General features: G+C 27.1%; 1 protein-coding gene across 4 annotated transcripts in view; it reads right to left on the reverse strand.

Annotated features, from left to right (window-relative positions):
* The window catches only part of LOC107446306 (protein C-ets-1), a 179,895-nt gene that overhangs the window by 75,784 nt on the left and 82,771 nt on the right, over positions 1 to 21,340 (reverse strand). Inside the window, exon 1 of one of the 4 annotated variants that reach the window (XM_016060917.4) lies at positions 9,998 to 10,339. The exons of the other annotated variants lie outside the window; for them this stretch is intronic. Within the exon in view, the coding sequence (XP_015916403.1) occupies positions 9,998 to 10,037 (40 nt within the window). The 5' untranslated portion in view covers positions 10,038 to 10,339. Of the gene's footprint in view, positions 1 to 9,997; positions 10,340 to 21,340 lie in introns of those variants that run through there. 4 annotated transcript variants of the gene reach the window in all.

Here is a 21,340-nt window from a genome sequence, read left to right on the forward strand (position 1 = left end):
TCTTGCATGCATCGTTATCAAATTATTTATGCTACGTTATAATAAACTGAGTATTCAATTAAAGTTACAGGCTCACTGTAAAAAATTCCGGATCAAACGACGGCAAAAAGTACCGGCTCTGAGACTGTCGGTATTTTTTAACGCAAAATCCATTTTTACCCGAACATGTTACGAAGCAAAAAACTGACATACTGTAATTTTTACTGTAATAATTGCAGTAAAATCATTAAATCATTCTAATTAAATAAATAGTACTGTAAAAATCACGGTATAATATTTTACGGAAAAAATAAGTTTTACGGTAAAATGGATTTCACGGATGATGCATTTAAAGCTCCGGAACCTTATATCGTCATTTGATCCAGGAATTTTTTACAGTGCAGAGAAATATTTTTGCATTAAATGCTTTCAAAAGTATCTTTCTGTCCAAGCAACTCCATAAGTGAAGAATTTCTGCTCCAAAGATACTCCAAAATCCTGCGAAGGAATTTTCGTTTTTTATTTATAATGAATCTATATGCACATTCAAAAATTTAACAAAGTTTAATGTTTATTCGAATTATAACGTTATTTATTGTAAAAAAAACATCCCCGGGAGCTTGATTCTGCAACAAACTTAATGGTAGTTACAAATGTTTTGCAAATTTAGCAAAAAATAAGCAACTCTGGCGAGTTTAACAACAAAGATTTTTTAAAAAATTATGAATAATTTTACTTTACGAAATAAAATTGCAAAAAAGTGAAAAAAAGAAACCTCAATTAGTTGAATATCAAATTATGAATTAGAACTTAATGAAACAGAAATTATTAACAGTATATAAAATTCCCATCGTGTAGTTGTTACGCCAAACATGAGCGATTCAACAATTTAGTTCTGCGATGTACTACGTCGTAGTTTTTAAGCACTTTCTGTTTTAGGAAAGATATCGACTTAAAATACGAAAATGAAGATAAAAAAATATTTATTATTTATTGAACGATAAAATGTGAGAATCCATTCTCAAAACTCAAAGGTCTTAAATCGATAAATATGAATGAAATATTTAATCACGTCCATAACTTACAATTCAACATCAATCCAATGATGGGACTTGCTCAATAGTTATATCCAAAAATGTCAGTTTTGCTCCCTCTTTCCCTTGAACAAAGAGGAGTTCATATTTGCTTTTAAAGGGAAAAGCCGGAAACATAGTTGCTCGCTTAAGCTTATTTACTGTTTACAAATATGTTTTCGATTAGTTTCAGATTATGTCTAAAACATGTGCTTCTATAAACAGATCTTATTTTGCAGTAAAAGTATTTAAATAAAATAATATTTTCTGGTATTTAAGTATTTAAATAAAGTATTTAAATAAAATAATATTTAAATAATATAATATTTAAATATTTTCCGTGTTTCTGGCTGTATGATGGAAGCAACAAAAAGCTCGTCATTTTAACCGAAGCATGCTGATAATGGTTTTGGTAAAATCATCAGTAAGACCTGGTGATAAATAAAACATGGTATTTATAACATGATACAATTTGGTAAATGTGGTAAAATTTGGTAATTTTTATCTTGATACTATAGAGCATGGTATGAAAACCATTTATTATGTTAAACTTACTTTTCAGTTTTGTATTTTTTGCTAAACGTGTGGTAATATAATTTTGAAAATCAAAATTTCCGGTAAACCATTACCATATAAGCGGAAAAATTACAGAAAGAATGATTTAACTAAAAATAGCCCAAAGATATTTTAAAAATCAGTTCTTTCTTTTTTTCCCTTAACTTTTATAGAAAAACGCACGGTAAATACATAAATGTAAAGCAACGGTTATAAATGTTATATGTGGCTGAAATCTGAACGAACAGTTTATGGAGAAAGATAAAAATTTGTTCCCGTAATTAAATAAAAAAGATTATTAAATCCAAGAAACACCTAGTAGATTATTATGAAATATAATTATCTTTTCTTCTACGAATATTATCATTAGTATTTAATTTAACTAGCATAACATATATTTTAACACAGGTATTTAATAACGTTCATCTTTAATTTAGATAGTTGGAAATTTCGTTAATTTATTCATAAATTTTTTTAATGCTATGTATAAATTCATTATTGTAAATATATATAAATTCATTATTATAAATATATATAAATTCATTATTATATATAAATTCATTATTATATATAAATTCATTATTTCAGAAGATTATTATGTAAATTCATTTTACTTAGGATGCGTGACTGAATTTTTCAACAAAAAATAAGCACATTTTGAACACTCAAAAATGATTTTAAGTACTTTAGAAAAATATCATATTTAGGATATACGCATTAATTGAAAAGTTTTCTTCCCATTGTTCTTCACTTATATATTAACAAATTGCAAAATAAATTTCAAAGACCCTACATTTTCATGATAAAATAAATAGTTCCTGACAAAGAAGTCTTCTCTTGATTATATTAGTCACCGAAAAAACAATTTATGCACAATTTTAAATATATTCAATACTAAGTGGCTCATTCTATTTTTTTAAATTAGTAATTACTTTATTTAATTCAAAATTATAATTAATTAAAAAGGTTATCAAGTGTATGTTTTAGATTTAAATAAAAATTATTTATAAAAGCATATTCAATAAAACATTAACAAGATTAATATTATTGATCACGCCGAATTTATGAAGATATATAAAGAACTAAGCAAACTAAGAAAACTTTAAAAAGTTCATATTAAAAATATAAATTAGTGAATGGCCCTAATGAACTTTATTAAAATTTATTACTTGGCTCAGTATTTCTTTAATGAAATGATTAGAAAAATTTAAATAATTTTAAAATGTAAATACAACGAGTATTAAAGCAAAATTTTTTTGTCAGAATTATTAAATGTTTCTGACACTCATAATATTTTCCAAATCTAAGACAACTGAAGTTTTTATTCTAATTGTTTTAAATTAAATCAGTAAGAGATAAATTTGAGATTTTTGGAATGACTAATCTGAATAACCTAAGATTTTTTGCTGCATTTAAAATAGAAAAATCCCCTCATTTCAGATATTTTTAAAACCTTTCTTCGAAATATTGAGTTTTTCATTAAAAAAACTTAAGAGAACTGAAAATTTTGAAAGTAACAATACAATAATAAAAAGTAATTAGTAAAAAAAGTAATAAGTTACAAGCGATGTAATAAAAGTTTACAAACATTTTATGCACTTAGTGGACGGTCCCTCAAGAAAAATCTTACCATTAAATACCGCAATTAATTCTTATGTTTATTAAATTAAATGAATAAAGGGAAGATGAGAATTTTGAGGAGATGAAGCTTTGTGATTCCTTACTGCTCTGGGGACCCACATGAAAAGACATAATTAGCGCTTTTCAAACCAAGCTTTTTGCACAATTCTTGACGAAAATCGACATAGTAAAGGAATAAAAAGGCCTTTTTAAAAGCACCCAATAGAAAAACAGAAAAAATAGGCCTTTTTAAAAGCACCCAATGTAAAAAGCACCTTTAAGCACTTGTTAAAAACTCCACGCACCCTGTTACTTAATTTAACTTCTGAGTACTTAATTAATATTTAAAAGCTGTTGTAATAACGATTATACATCAGAAATTCATTAATTTAAAGCTGTTTTAAACTGCAACATGCTATCTCTTGTATTCATCATTATGAAAGGGAAAAATGATTTTCGTCGTAGCAGCTCGATGCCATGAATGCGAACCGGGAGAAACTTATCAGTTCATCAGTGAATATTTATCAACAATCAACCAGTTTTTTTTAATGATAAAATGAGAATTTTAGATAACTTTTAAGTTTTAAAATAAAGTTACGCTGATGCCATATGCAAATTTAGAAAACTATTATTGATCGGAAACTGATTATCAGGATAAAAGCGAAGCCGACAATTCACGACTCCTTTGAAATTTCATGATATATCACTGAAATCTCACAATAAATCAAAACGTTAATCGTGGGAAGTTTGAAAGGAAAAGGTTCACTAGTTCTGACAAATTTTGCTTGCTTTTTTAAAGTTTTAAATTTAAAAGCGAAAGGACGATGAATAAATAACAAATTAAGTGTTTAAAAATAATAACTTATTCTATAATATTTAATCTTTTCCTTTTGGGTGAAAAAAATTTCAAAGGTAAACCCTGTTCTATCTGGATTTTAAAATGTTCTTTTTGGTATCTTCTTAAATACCTGGCTGGAACAATAACGGGATATAATTCTTATTTCGGACATGGATAACTATGCATAGATCTCAAACTCACCCCCCTCTCCAGATCAAAATTTAACGCAAAAATAAATATTATTCATCAGCACAATCAAACCATTAAGTACAAACTAATCAGATTTAGATTACGAAGATCAAATTTATATTATGAAGATCAGATTTCACTCATAAATTAAGATCATAATATAAATTTGATCTTCGTAATCTTCGTTAAGGAAGAAGAAGAAGGGTATCATTATCTCTTTTTATCCATAATTTGAATTCTTTTCTTTCTCCTTTTATCCATTACTTAAATGTGTTAAAATCTGGCAAATGTAGTAAAATTTAGTAATTTTATCATGATGCTTTAGAGCGTGGCATTTAAAACCATCAATTCGGTTTAATTTACTCTTTGGCTTTGTATTTTTTATGTGTGGTATGTGTGCAAGAATTTTGCTATTTTTCTTTCGATGTACATTTTATATTATAAAATTACTTAACAAAGATTTACTAAGTTAACTTAGAGATAAGCAAATATTATAAATACATTGTTTCAATCGAGTACTAATTTTATTCACAAAATTATAAATATTTATCTGAATAATTTTAAAGATCAAAATCTTTTATTTCATCTTTTAACCTATAACATCCAACTTATAACTAACAAGAGTGGAACGAAATAGCTTTAAGATAGAGGGAAAATACAATTACACTGCTTTCAGATATTATTTTATTTTTAAATAAACAGAAACGAAGATTTAAACTCGAAAAATAATAGTAAATTTACTATAGTTCTATTAAGCTTTGAGATTTCAAATTAGTATTTTAAAACTTAGAAATTGAAACTTAAAAATCATTTTTTGATANGAAATAAGCCTTAAAATAGAGGAAAAATACAATTACACTGCTTTCAGCTATTATTTTATTTTTAAATAAACAGAAACGAAGATTTAAACTCGAAAAATAATAGTAAAATTACTATATTTCCAGTAAGCCTTGAGATTTCAAATTAGTATTTTAAAACTTAGAAACTGAAACTTAAAAATCATTTTTTGATAAACGTAAAAATTTACAACTAAAAGGTTTTCATTTTAGACCATACAAATTCATATCATAACGAAATAATGTAGTTAAGTATTGAAAAAAATTTCACTATCAATTATATCAGTTATTAAATTACTAATGTAATAATAACAAACATTTAAATAATATAAATAAATAACTAAAAAAAACTCCTACACTTCTATCTTATGATTTTAAGAGGATCTATTTAAACTAAAAAAATTTCGTACATTTCTATTATATGATTTTAAGAGTAACTATTAATTGCTCAACAGAAAGAAAAACAATATCAAGTTTGTATGTTGATTTCGCTAGAAATATTCTATCTCTGAATTAATTTGACACGAAGAGAAAAAAAAAGCGGGGTGGAAAGATGAACTATTGTGAATTATAAACATTGATTGACATTCAAGACAGATGACACATTTTCTATCATCACTTGTAGGTGATTCTTTTTATAAATCATGAATGGACAAAAAAGAATGAAAAAAGTCTTTTGTAAATTAATAAATCTAGTGTGGAACTCCTATTTAAATTGAGAAGAGCAACAAATGAAAGCAAACATTTTTTTAAATAAAAAATATAATGTTATGTACTTAATATTGTAAGATAACATACAAATATTTAATTAATCAGTAATGCAATCGTATTTTACTCAGTAGTGTAGCGAATCTAGCAGTGTTAGTTTCTCCGCGTTATACTACATTTAGTAGTGAAGCAAAACAAAGTTATTTTATTTTTCAAAAAAAAATTACTTTATCTTTATTTAGGCAGGAACACATTTCAACGCTTCATCAAATAATATCAAACTATTCAATAATAATGCAAAAAGTTAAATCCTAATAATACTTTACAATTTCATTTGCATTATTTTAATTACGGATGTTAATTAGCCATAATTTGATATTAAGAATATAATTAACGAAGGCATAATATACTGTTTTTTACTTTTAAACGGTTGACAAATTATGTACCGTTTTAAATATGTAAATCATACATAAGGTAAATATGTAATATCATAATATGTAAATATGAAATATCATAATATGTAAATTTTAATCAGTAATACAATTATATCTTATTCAGTAGTGCAGCGAATGCAGCAGCGTTATATCACATTTCGTAGTGTAGCGAAGGAAATTTACTTAACTTTTTCAAAAAAAAACTACTTTATCTTTATTTCCACATGAGCACATTACAAAGTTTTATCAAATAATATTAAACTAAAAAATACACATACAGATTTAATAAATTTAAATATTTCCCTTCTCGATATCTTATTTTTATACTTTACTAAGAAACTTCACTTTCTACTCGCTGCACTCACCAACCCCTATGACTTCTAAGTAATCATTTTATTCTTAACTGTGATTATAGCATCAAAACTAAAAATTATTAAACTAAAATATCCTAATTTTTTTATTGTATTGGCACAAATTCTATTAATATAAAATTTAAGCATAAAAATTTTTCTCGCCAATCATTGCGGCATCATGAACAATCTTGTTTATTAAATCCCTATTTAATTTTTGGATACTAGAGAAACTAATGAAATATTTTTCGCCAAAGATATTATTCAATAATAATGCTGACTAGACATAGTTTGATATTAAGAATATAATAAAAGAAGGTTGATAATAGTAATATTAATTACTAGTTTTTACCGTTTATTTTTTTAAACGGTTGATAAATTATGAACCGTTTTAAATATGTTAATCATAAAATAAATTAATCGTTATTGCATAATAAGGCAACATCATAAGATTTCTTTTTATTAAAGAGCAGCACCATCAATTAAGAATAATAGCCAAAATAAGAAAGGTAATAATAGCAGCAAATAATATTAAGAAAGGTTTATAAATAAATATTGCAGGTATGTACCGTTAAATAAAGGATGAGGAATATTTTACTGATAAAAAACATCTTTATAATTGTTGTTAATATTGCTGATGACAATCAAAGAAATCAGGATATTTTGTTATTTAATTTACGAAGCAATGCTGTGTAATTTTCTAGCTGATAAGAACTAGTTGTCAACAATAAGGTAAAAGATTTTACAACATTAAGATGTTATTATTTTTTTTTCCTTTTTTTTTTAAAGAGAGAATTAAGCATACAAATCTGAATTGATATTTAAGCATCAAAATCTTGCAGGGGTATAAAATTTACGCATTAGAAATCTCCCATGATTAACGCAATCTGATTGAAATACGATTTCGCTTTAGAATTATTTAAACGTTTAATGCATACAAATGAATTTAAAAAGGAACAATATCAAAAATAAATAAAATATTAAAAATACACAAATAATGTATGAATAAACAATAAATTTTAATCGTGATACATAAATTCACTTTTTTTTTAAACCCAAATAACATTTAAAAACGAATAAATAACCAACATAAATAAATATATAAATAAATAAAGANCTCAGAATTAATTTGACATAAAGAGAAAAAAAAGAAGGGGGGGGGGTAAAATGATGAACTATTGTGAATTATAAGCATTGATTGACATTCAAGACAGATGACACATTTTCTGTCATCACTTGTAGGTGATTCTTTTTATAAATCATGAATGACAAAAAAGAATGAAAAAGTCTTTTGTAAATTAATAAATCTAGTGTGGAACTCCTATTTGAATTGAGAAGAGCAACAGTTGAAAGCAAACATTTTTTTAAATAAAAAATATTATGTTATGTACTCAATATTGTGAGATAACATGCAAATATTTAATTAATCAGTAATGCAATGGTATTTTACTCAGTAGTGTAGCGAATCTAGCAGCATTAGTTTCGCAGCGTTATACTACATTTAGTAGTAAAGCAAAACAAAGTTATTTTAGTTTCTTTTTTTTTTAAATTACTTTATCTTTATCAAATAATATTAAACTAAAAAATACGCATACAGATATAATAAATTTAAATATTTCACTTCTCGATATTTTATTTTTATACTTTGTAAGGAACTTCACTTCCTGCTCGCTACACTAGCCAGCCCCTACGACTGCTACACAATAATTTTATTCTCAAGGTGATTATATCTCATCAAAACTAAAAATTATCAAACTAAAATATCCTAATTTTTTTATTGTATTGGCACAAATTCTATTAGTATAAAAGTGAAACAAACATTTTTCATGAACATGAACAATCATGACAAACATCATGAACAATCTTTTTTTTTTTTTGAATTCCAATTTAATTTTTGAATACTAGAAAAACTAATTAAATTTTTTTCGCCAAACGTATTATTCAATAATAATGCGAAGAGTTAAATCCTAATAATACTTTACAATCTTATTTGCATTATTTTAATTATATAGGTTGACTAGACATAGTTTGATATTAAGAATATAATAAAAGAAGGCATAATTGATTTACGCGTTTATTTTTAAACGCGGTTGATAAATTATGTACCTTTTAAATATGTTAATCGTAAAATAAATTAATCGTTATTGCATAATAAGGCAACATCATAAGATTTCCTTTAATTAAAGAGCAGCACTATCAATTAACAATAACAGCCAAAATAAGTAAGGTAATATTAGCAGCAAATAATATTAAGAAAGGTTTATAAATAAATATTGCAGGTATGTATCGTTAAGTAAAGAAGAAGGAACTATTTTAAAGGTAAAAAGTACCTTTATAACTGTTCTTAGTATTGCTGATGGCAATCAAAGAAGTCAGGATCTTTTGTTATTTAATTTACGAAGCAATACTGTGTAATTTTTTGGCTGATAAAAACTAGTTGTCAACAATAAGTTAAAAGAATTTACAACACTAAGGGGATATTTTTTTTTTTTAATTTTTTTTTTTAGAGAGAGAATTAAGTCTACAAATCTGAATTGATATTTAAGCATCAAAATCTTGCATGGGTATAAAATCTACGCATTAGAAACATCTCATGATTGCAGTACGATTTCACTTTCAAATTATTTAAACGTTAAATGCTTACAAATGAATTTAAAAAGGAACAATATCAAAAATAAATAAAATATTAGAAATACACAAATAATGTATGAATAAACAATAAATTTTAATCGTGATACATAAATTCACTTTTTTTTTAAACCCAAATAACATTTAAAAACGAATAAATAACCAACATAAATAAATATATAAATAAATAAAGACTTAGAGAAAAACAAGAACGAAAAAAATGCTAAATGTAAAATTTTATGATTAAAGATTTAAAGAGCCTTTGTACATTACATGATCAAGTGTTGCAATCATACATAAAGCAAGGGTTAAAAATTAAATCGATCACTTTATTTTCCATATATTTGAAATTTCAAATAAAATTATAAAAATGCATATAAAAATAGTAATAAGAAATTTATAAAAAGATTAATTAATATCGTTACCTACTTTAATATTCAAGTTTTTTTTTTTCCTTTCAGAAAGTTTAAATTTAAACTGTTATTTCGTACATTTTTAAATATGATAAATAACGGTTGGAAAAAACTAAATAAATAATTTTTAACTACGATTTTTACTTTGATGTTCTTTAACGAAAACCTAAACAATGATTGATTACATAAATAGAACAATGACGGATGAATCATTAGTACATTAATTTATATCCGCAAAAAAAATTATAATAAACACATGAGTAAATATAAAGTTATAACATAGGATATTAAAATAAAATGCAATATACATTTATACAGTACAATATACAATTGCAATATTGAAAAATACAATTTTCAATAATTGAAATCCTTACCTCTTCCAGGATGATATCTAACACCCGTCAAAAGTACCATATTCGCCGGTACAACCACCGACGATAGAAGAAAAAACCCTTTAACCTTCCACCAAACGCAACAATTAACACAAATCTCAAACTTAATGATTAATGACAAAAAATGTAATCCAGAACAATCAAATTAAAATCCATAGACACATTGCGAAAACAATCCACACCGCGAAAGATGAAAAATGAATTGGGAAGGAGAGGAAAAAAAATTATCTCCACGTGTTCCTTTAACAACAACCCCGAATCACAGAGACAAAAGTTGCGACAACCACCCTCTGTACGTTCGTCTCGATTTGTAGAACTGTGAATGAAGTTTCCGAAAAATTGTCCTGGCCCGCGGGACGCTTAATTAACTAGTCCTTCAACCTCCTCTCTCCCACAACCCCTCGCCACACCAAGCGGCTCGCTCCCCTGTCCTAGAAATAAGTAAACAAAGAGAAGACGACAAGACCCCTTTCCTCCCCGCCCCCATGTGAGGGATGGAGAGGCGTGGTGTAGATAGGCTCGACACCTGGCCGGCAGAAGAGTTGAGGAAGTGTGGTCGACTACGCACCTGTGTTCTAAAGTCTTGTCTTACTTTTTACGTAATAAGTTAAGTTTTTTATTTATTGGGGAAGAGAAAAATTTCGGAAGTGGTTTTATGTAACATTTTGATACATTATTGTTGAGGCAGGGTATTGCCCCCCAAAAAGGCTTAGATTTGGATGATATGAAGATTGATGCAAAAATAAAAGGTTTTCGGATTCTTTTTGGATTGGATTTAAAAAGACAATGAGAAATTTGATTGCAAATTCGAGAATCTGTCTTAGAAATATACATGTTATTTCAATAGCATCGTAAAATTAAAATATATAAATAAATTAAGGAAATGAAATAAAAATTGTTTTAATGCCTACCGTTAGAAGTAATCGTCATGGTTTTATTAAAAATTTTGAATTTTTTTTTGTTTATAATTAATTAAATTAATAAATAATTATATAAATTTTATTTCATTTATTTAAACTGTAATTATAATTTCAAAAAAATAATTTGAAATTAGGAGATAATTAAAAAATTAACATTTAAATTTTTTAATTACAGAAAATAGTTTCTAGTGGTTTGACTAAATGTCTTAGGAATGTACCAGTAGTAGCAGTTGTTTCGTAACAACTAGGTTCAAAAGTATTGTAACAGCTATAGCGTAATTTAAAATCAACGTTTTTTTAAAAATATTTATTTATTAATATTTAACTTTTTTTTTAAATTTAAAAACGATATTCATATATATTTCTAAACTCCAAAAAAATAATTTCCTGTGTTCTCAATTGAATGTCTTAAGACATTTCATCTAATTTCCTACAGTAGTTTTATAACACCAACTTTTTCATTGCTCCGTAATTAAAAATCTTTTTTTTATTAAAAAATAATAATAATTTTCATTTATATTTAACGTATAGAGCAAATTATTCTTCAAGCACTTGATCTGAGAATTTAGAGTTATAATGAGACTTTGAAAACGAAAATTCAAACAAAACTTCGAAACTGTTAGTGTGTTTTAAAAACTAACTTTAAAAAATTCAACACAAAAAAAAATATAAATGAAAATTCGCGGAAAAACATGCGCACATTTTTAAAATTATCAAAAGTAGATTTCATTACACAACTATGAGTGAAATTCCAAATATCTATTTTATCTATATTTTTAGTGACATTTTAAACTAGATTTCAAATATTTAGGCAAAATAATCATTCCGAAATTACAACAGATATTAACTAAACACTTTAAAATTTTACAACTAATAGCGTTATTACTTGTAAAACTCAATATTATAAAGACTAAAAAGGCATAATTGTAAGTAAAATAATAAACAGTAGTAAATTAATGTACATTTATATTTAAATAATGAAAAATAATAATTTATACAATGTATGGAAAATACTCGTTTTAATTTATCAATGAAAAGTAGTGAATTTCAGTGATATTATATAGCGATTAGCATTCGATTTTTGGCGGTACTGATTGATCTGTGTTTTTCTCACGATCATTCATCTAATACAATTTTATCGCTTAAACTCCATCAATAGGATTGATGAGAAAACATTGTCAATCCACCGCTTTTGATGAAGTTTTTGCATGTATCATACAGCAATGTAATAACTTAGTAAGATAGACAAATATATGGTATAGAGCGTGAGAACACGCATTCGAGGCATGCATGTCAAAGATATTGATGAGCTAGTTACTCACAAAAAGAGCCTAAGGTGATCAAAGAGAATAATTTGAAAAACTGTAAAATGTTTGTAGAAACAAATTGTTTTCCCAAGAGAAAATATTTAAAAATCATGTTTGCTTTTCCTATTTTAAATCTTCTCTGAAGAGGCATCTTATACTCAACACTATAATTCCCACTCAGGGTCGTCTTAATAACATGCAGGGCCCTCGAGTACAGAAATGTTTTGGGCCCTTATAGCATTTCATACTCTTAAAATCGAACTAAAAAACGTCATTTACATAAAATAAAGCATTTTTTACATATGTAATAATTTGAACAAATTTAAATACATTGTGATTACCCCAAAAAACTAAATCCACATAAAAACTTCATTAGAAAGTAGAAAAATATATTTCGGTTGACTTTTTAAGTTTCCCTGATGATAAACTATTCAAATTATTGTTGCTTGCTTGATAATTAATCACTATTTGTAGAAAAAAAAACAAATTGAACACTTTATACAATATAAAATATTTATTTAAAAAAATATATAATGCGATTTTATTTAGTCTTAGTTTTTTTAAATACAAAAAGTAAGATTCTCAAGGGCCCCCTGAGTGCCTGGGGCCCTCGGGCACTGCCCGGTTGTGCCCATGCGTAAAGACTGTACTATTCCCACTTATAAAAATGTTTTATCATCATCATCTATGAACAGCCATACCAAGAAGTAGATGTATGACTCTAAACAATGATCTTATGAAACACCACAAATGATCTTATTAGATGTAAAATTCTTAGACCTTGTAATTTTCAAGGCAACCCAGTAGACAAAAAGGTAAACATTAATATTAAAAGACATTTTTAATGATAAATTAAATATGCCACTATCATTATTGGTCAATTGTTATGCAAAAATACAGTGGCAGTCATAAAACTCCCTTTCGGGGGGGGGGTAAAATTTTCTCACTGGTCGACGGATCATGGGTTAGATTTCTCTTGCTGTCGGACTAACCACGAGAGGTTTCTGTATCTTTCCCCCTCTCCATTAGTTCTTACGAAAGGTCCTCTACGCAGGCTAGTTTGACCTAATGCTTGATCTAGAAGTTATCTTGTCTTCTGGGTTGGATTTAAAATTACAAGACTATGGGTTTGAACATTGATAGTCGTAAACTCAGAATTGGGTCCGTTATTCAACGCTGGCTATAATAATAATAATAATACTGATTTAAAACAAGAAAAACGAAATCTTTTTTGAAATATATCATTAAAATACTTTAGATTGTGGCTTGAAGCCCGTGCAGTTTCATATGGAAGAGCTTGCTTGGAAAGTAAAGGCGACCAATACGCAATACTGATCATATTGCTACAATCATGTTGTTGATCTAGAAATCGAGGAGCTTTAATCGTCATAACTTCCCTGACAGACGAACTCGCTGTAACCGGAGTAATTTAATTTTAATATAAAAATTTATAAATTTCGAAGCTTTATTTTCATTATCATTAGCTTAAACAAACAAAAAACAGCAAAATTAATATTTTTTTCTCTTTATTTTTATTTGTATATTTATTTATTATTGGTTGAACACTTGCGCGTAGTTAGCTTTTTTATTACAATTAAAATTAGTCTTATCCATGTTAAAATAACTCTAAATTTTTAATGTTGTAGAAACTATAAGCAAAGATATATTTTAAAGAAATAGCTTCTTTATTTAAAAAAGAAAATTTAAATGTCTTTCTAAATAGGACATAAATATAATAATTTTCTTCTGTTAGACTCGAGGTTCATCATAGCAGATGTTCATCGTTTCATAAAAATACATCGAATCTATATAGCCTTGTGGTTTAGGAAAAGAACATATAGAGCAGGTGCTGGGTACTTGGCATCGCCTCACATCTGCTACATTCCTTTACGCCCCAGGCCAATAAATGACAAAAATCCGCCAAACACTGCCAAAAATTGCTAGATTTACGTTTATGCTCAATGAAATACAGCAACTCCTGTTTTATATGTACCTATTTTTTTAGATTGTGTAAGCTTTATTGCGCGCTAAATAGTGTTTTTGTCTTAATGAAAAATGGCAAAAATTTGGCGAAAAAAAAATACTATAACTGAGTTATAAAAGTAAAAGTAACTGAAATTAATTTCTGTTGTATAATATTATAAAAAAATGATTCACTTTTTTTTTAAATGAATAATGTAAAATTAAGAATGATTTCGGAATTAAGTATGGCTATTGCTTTTATTTTTGATTTTTTTCTTCTTATTTTTTATTAAAAAATACACTGTAAATGCGTTTATTTAATTAGTTTTATTGTTTGAATTTTTCCATAGGCGTACAAAAAAAACAATGAAACTAGAAATGAAGTTTGTAGTAAAACATCTAAATGGGTTTAATTTTTTTTTTTTTTTTTTTTTTTTTTTTTTTTTTTTGAAAAATATAAACTTATTGAAGTGAAATAAAATAAATTTAAGGCATAGCACTCTCAATTCTTAATTAATTATAATAGCTATTATTATTATTTCAATATAATCCACAAAGGCTTTGCTAAAATTCAAAAGGAATATAAGTGTTTAAAAAATAAAATATGTCCAAATTGAATGTTTTTATTAATTTCCGGAAAAATTCGAATTTAATAGAGTTGTAATATAAAAGAATATCTATCACATTCACTGTTAGCTAAACAATTTTACTGGCTTTGCTAACAATATTTGAATATAAATATAAGATATTCTGACTTATGTTCAAAAATATATACATAAATAAATAAAATTAACTAATAGAATAAAAAAGAAATGCTGAGGCTTAATTTTCAATAAAATTTAAAATAAAATAGTAATTTAAATTAGTCTTAATTAAGAATCTTAGATACATAGCATTAATTGATAAATATTTACAAAACGTACAACTTCGAATATAAAGCATTCATATTATTAAGGTTGCAGTGCCTTTGATTGATATTATGGTTCAGCACATTTAAAAATTAAAAAGTGTAGCATAAGAATTTAAGTAAACATTCATAATATTAAGGTTGAAATGCCTTTGATTGATATTATGGTTCATCACATTTAAAAATTAAAAAGTGTAGCATAAGAATTTAACTAAGCATTCATAATATTAAGGTTGCAGTGCCTTTGATTGATATTATGGTTCAACACATTCAAATTCAAAAATTACATTCAGTATAGCATAAGAATTTCACTCGGCATTTCTATTCGAGTAACAATTTATAAATATATTTAAATATGAAAAGCAAATAATAGTGAAAATAATAATAATTCATGAAAAAATATTAAGAAAAGCGCTGAAGGTATGAATCTAGCGACCTGGCCGAAAATCGCCGGAGTTGTTTGACAAGGTAAAAGCGCGCGACTGGCACGCGTACATGAACGTTGCCACACGCAATTCAAGATCGTTCTTTGTTTTTTCTTAAATTTCTTTTTTCTAAATCCAACTCAAGATCCTGATAAGTTAATGATGATGGCGATTAAAGAAGAGGGTAGCGCTTCGGGGTCAGTAGAAAGGTTACCCTCGGCGCCTACCTCTGTCATCGTCCACAATGTTCTTTTGGCATGACAAAAAAGAACAAAAACTAGTCTGGAGTAATTTATCGAGAATCGTTAAGTTTTTGGGATTTCGCTCTACACCTGTTGCCTAAAAACACTCTTTTGAAGTTTCCGGTTATTACGAAGTTTGCACTTTGTAAGTAATTGACAAGAGTTGCGAGGAACAGTAGTGTTCGTTTGAATCGAAGAGTAACGAACTTCTATTGTTGAGCGCATTTCTTGATGTGAAAATTACAGTCATTTACAAATGTATGAATTATTTTTGGAAAAACAATAAAAAAATTGTCATTAAACTTTTTTAGCGTAGTTAAAGTTATATGTCATTTTAAATTAGATAGTGTTGCCTATCATAACATTCAAAACATAAAGCAGACCATGCACGGGTCGTGGTTCCACTTTTTATAATGGGCACTCAAATCATGTTTTTTAAGCACGTTTCGGTTAGATTTTTTTTTCTTTCTAAATCTTTATTATGTCTAGAGGTCTTGAAATCTTTTTAACGATTATTGTTGAGTTTCGTGCCTTGATTAAATCTATTTAAATTATTCCGATAAAGCAAATAAAAAGTAGTTTACAAACAAAATCACTAGTTGTTTTCGCCAAACATTATATTTTGAGCCGCTATGACTCAGGGGAAAGAGCGTTCGCCTTCCAATGAGGTGAACCAGGTTCGAATCCCAGTCGATTCGAATTCCGCATCCGGCTTACACCGACCACAGTGCTGACGTGAAGTATCCTCAGTGGTAGACGGATCATGGGTTAGAGTCCCCTTGCCGTCAGGCTAACCGTGGGAGGTTCTCGTAGTCTTCCTCTCCGTGTAACGCAAATGCGAGTTAGCTCCATCAAAAAGTCCTTCAAGAATACAAATTTCTCCCAATACTCGATTCAGGAGTCCCCTTGTCTTCTGGATTGGGTTCAAAATTACAACGCTACGGACTTGAACATTAGTAGTCGGAAACCCAATAAATTGGGTCGGCTGTTCAACGACGGTAATAAAATAAAAAATAAAATTTTTTTATTTTTCCTTGGTGCGTAAACAAAATAAGTTGAATTATTTTAATTCATGATCAATATATTAAAGCGAATATACTTTTACTTTCTATTTAAATGTGCCTTTTATTTATTATTATTATTACGATTATTATTGTTTCAAAATGGTTGTTGGGAGGTTTAACTAATCCAAATAAATCAAAGGTTTTGACAAACACTCCAAGCACAGAAGATATCGGGGAGATATAGGAGGGGGGGGGGAGAGTTCACAAAACGTAGGAGAAAAAAAGAGAATAATTTTCTTCATATAGATTAGTTTATTGTTATATAACTAATTCATTTAAAAAAAATTAAAGTTCATATTTGTTACTTAAACAAATATTTGATTATTCTTTAGACAATTAGCTATTGCCTAATTGTAGCACAGGTTTCAATAATTCTTTTAGTTCTTATTGGTCAAACCTTTGCAAGCTGGGAAATTTGATCTAGTTTGTATACTCTCATAAAATTATTACTATGGTAATCTATAATTAAAGTAAAAAATAATACTGAATGTAAATAAAACAGATGACAAAATGCAAAAGTATAATAATAATGATAATATATATATTATTATTATTAATATTGTAATTATTATTATTATTGTAAAAACTGAATTTAATATTCTTTGTAACCATTACAGTTGATAAATAAACTATTAAAAAGAATACAAAAGTATTTTTCATAATAGTTAGGAAAATTGAGTGACATTTCTGTACTGTCTCTAACTTTCCTTACAAGTATAAAAATTAATTAGTCAAGAAAATGTTATTTTTAGCTTATAACGTCTTTAGTTTATAATAGATTATGTATGTTTTGTCCAAGAATGATAATTTAAAGATGAATAACCAAAATATTTTTTCCAGTCGACTTTAGCTTAAATTTAGCAAATTTAAAACCTGAAAAATTAAAATAATTTGCCCGAAAGTTAAATAATGCTCGAAAGGCAACTTTTGTATTTAAGACAATAAATAAAATGAAAAGACGGCATAAGAGCATGAAAGGGAATAAGAATGTGAAGGTCTTTCAAATAGTTTCTGTTTGGAAATTATTAAAAAAATATATATAAGTAATTAAATTAAACATTATATTAAACTGTCCAGGTTTTTAAAAAAAAGTTATTTGAATATTCTAAAAAATATTAGTCATTAGTCATAATCCAGATTTTTCAGATGACCTTTGCACCAAAACAATAGTTTGAGGAGGATGATATATTAAAAAACACCATCGCTTTCAGTCCTTATTCAATTTTGTATAATCTGTTTATTAATACCATCAATTCATATGATACATGAGGTTGTTTTCTCAATACAATGTAACGGCTTAAAAAGTTAAGACAACACAGAATGCACATAGAGAAACGCATACCACAAATCAACGACTGCACAAAATTTGCATTCAGGGTTACAGCAGGGATTCAAGTACCTTGCCTCCACTCTATAGAGAATTAGGCGGATAAAATCATTTGACCATGGTGACAACAACCAAAAAACTTGATCTTAAAGGATTATTTAATAAATAAATAAAAAATAAGTATAATAAAGCTTTCAGTTTACAAATACACGAAAATAGACTATTAAATATAACCTTTTTTCAGATGACAGTTTACGATAATTAGAATTTTTGTGAAGAGCAAGCGTTTTTTGTACAAAAAACAAGAAATCACTATCTCTTCCATTCTTTATTTTTAACTTCTGATTGAGATGATAATTTTTAAGTTGCGTCTTTCTCTTAAACTTTACTCATCTCAACTAATCATCAGCATTGGGAAATCAGTAATTTATGGGCTTCATCAAAGAATAATAAATTAGGGACAGAACATAACCAAGTTTAGAGAAAGAGATTGGAGGTTGACTAAAGGTTGACAAAAGGTAAGATTGGAGGTTGACAAATGAAGACTGGGAGAAAGGCAATTTGCAGGACATTTGTGTAAAGCACCTGAGGAGGCATTGTATCCAATAATGGGCAGGTAAGTGGAAAAGAAAGTAGACAGATATAGATGGATATATAAGTACGCAAGTGAAGAATTGTGATACCCAACCAGGGATCAGCCGTGAAAATCTATAATAGTTCTGCACTTGGCCAAAGAAGTTCGCCAAGGTTCTTCATTTGTTGGAGAGTGAATGGATAAGGGGAATCTTTTATAACACTTGAAAGTCTCTGATATGTCTCATCATTTCTTCAAAAACTTTTTACCTTCAGGAGGAGTATTTTCAAATGGTATTTTAATGAGTTAAAAAGGGAAAGCAGGTGATTACTTTAAACCGCAAACGAGTTTGAATAGTTTCATTGTATTTCCAAAGTAATTTATTGCTTTCACGAATAAATAGCGAATAGGTTTGCAACAAAATTACAAGTTTTCAGAATAATTGCATCACTTACCAGCAAGATGATAAATGGCGTAATTATTCTGAATTTATTTCAGACATTTATTTATCTAATATGCAAGTATATAGTGGTCGACTGTTAGGGCAATATTTTCAACGGAACTAAAGTTTTACTAAATGTTTTAGTATTTAACAGTTCTTTTAATACAAATATTAAAAATTTAAATAGTATACTATTGCACTATTTGTTTTGTTTTCCATTAATAAAATTTTTTTGTAACATTTTACGGTTGAAAACAGCCTTAATCATCACATTGTCTCATTACCATAGGAAAAATGAGACGGCACATTTGCGAATAAAATAATCCCTTTTATATTTTTTATGAAATGGTATATTCCCCAGAATTCAAATTGCAGAAACCTTCCTATGCGGTCGATGGTGTTGCAGATTCTGTAGATTACTTTCCACCTTAGATTTTTTTTAAAAATAATCTAAGAGTGAAAAAGAAACTTTAAAACAAACAGAGATACGAAACTAAGAACAAGTAAAAGTTGAAGATAAAACGTCTTTTTCTGTCTTCAGTTATAAAAAGCGAGGATTTTTTTTTCTCTTTAATTTGATTCTAAAAAGCGAAAAAAACACTTAATGTTCATTTTTGTCGTTGTTATTTTATATTTGTCTCAGAAATACTTGTCACGGTATAGCAATGAATTTTATTTGAAGAAACATGAAACAGGCACAAATCAGAACAAATGCAATCACGTTAATTTCTTCCTTTAAAACAATTTTTTTTGTTTGTTTTTTTTTTGAATTTTATCATCATCAAATTTATTCTCGCTTTCTTATTTCTTTATGCAACTGCCGGTTTTTTCTCTTCTTTGACAAAGCGAAAGTATTATTGTGTAAAATAGTCCTTTAATTTATAAATAAAATTTTTGTACAGAACTATATTATATTTAATGGTTGCAATTTTGCTAAATATATGTAAACTAAGCTCAATTCTTACAGTTATAATCTCTGCCCGACTGCGTTAAAGTCGCAGACAAATTTGAATTTTTTAAGATTGTGCTGCAGTTAGACTCTGCAAATTCCGATACGAAGACAGAATAATAGAGTAAGATTAAGTATCATAATATTCTTATACTTAATTTTAATAAATCAATGGGATATTCTATTATTTTATTATAAATTAGGTATCCTAATTATTTAAAAAGTCAATTGTCACAAATCCATCCAATGAGGCAAAGAAAAAATGCGAAGTTTGTAATTATGGTATAAAAGTTGGATTATTTTTAAGGGATATTTTTAGAGCTGTCCACATTACTATAAATATCTGATTACAATAATTCATAATTAAAATTTTATTACCAATTTAAATTTTGAAANTATTGCAACGTTACACCTTAGATTTTTTTAAAAATAATCTAAGAGTGAAAAAAAAAAACTTTAAAACAAATAGAGATACGAAACCGAGAACAAGTTGAAGGTAAAACGAGGAAGAAAAGTCTGTCTTCAGTTATAAAAAGTCAGGAATATTTTTGTTTTTAATTTGATGCCAAAAAGAGAAGAAAAAAAAAACACTTAATGTTCATTTTTGTCGTTGTTATTTTATATTTGTTTGCGAAATACTTATCATGGTATAGCAATGAATTTTATTTGAAGAAACATGAAACAGGCACAAATCAGAACAAATGCATTAATACACAAATTCAAAGCTCGTTAATTCTTCCTTTAAAACGAAAAAAATTTTTTTTTAATCTTATCATCATCAAATTCATCCTCGCTTTCTTATTTCTTTATGCAAGTGTCGGTTTTTTCTCTTCTTTGGCAAAGCTAAAGTATTATTGTGTAAAATAGTCCTTTAATTTATAAATAAAATTTTTGTACAGAACTATATTATATTTAATGGTTGCAATTTTGCTAAATATATGTAAACTAAGCTCAATTCTTACAGTTATAATCTCTGTCCGACTGCGTTAAAGTCGCAGACAAATTTGAATTTTTTAAGATTGTGCTGCAGTTAGACTCTGCAAATTCCGATACGAAGACAGAATAATAGAGTAAGATTAAGTATCATAATATTCTTATACTTAATTTTAATAAATCAATGGGATATTCTATTATTTTATTATAAATTAGGTATCCTAATTATTTAAAAAGTCAATTGTCACAAATCCATCCAATGAGGCAAAGAAA

The sequence above is a fragment of the Parasteatoda tepidariorum genome, chromosome 2, assembly GCF_043381705.1.
Source record: "Parasteatoda tepidariorum isolate YZ-2023 chromosome 2, CAS_Ptep_4.0, whole genome shotgun sequence".
Taxonomy (NCBI): Eukaryota; Metazoa; Arthropoda; class Arachnida; order Araneae; family Theridiidae; genus Parasteatoda; species Parasteatoda tepidariorum.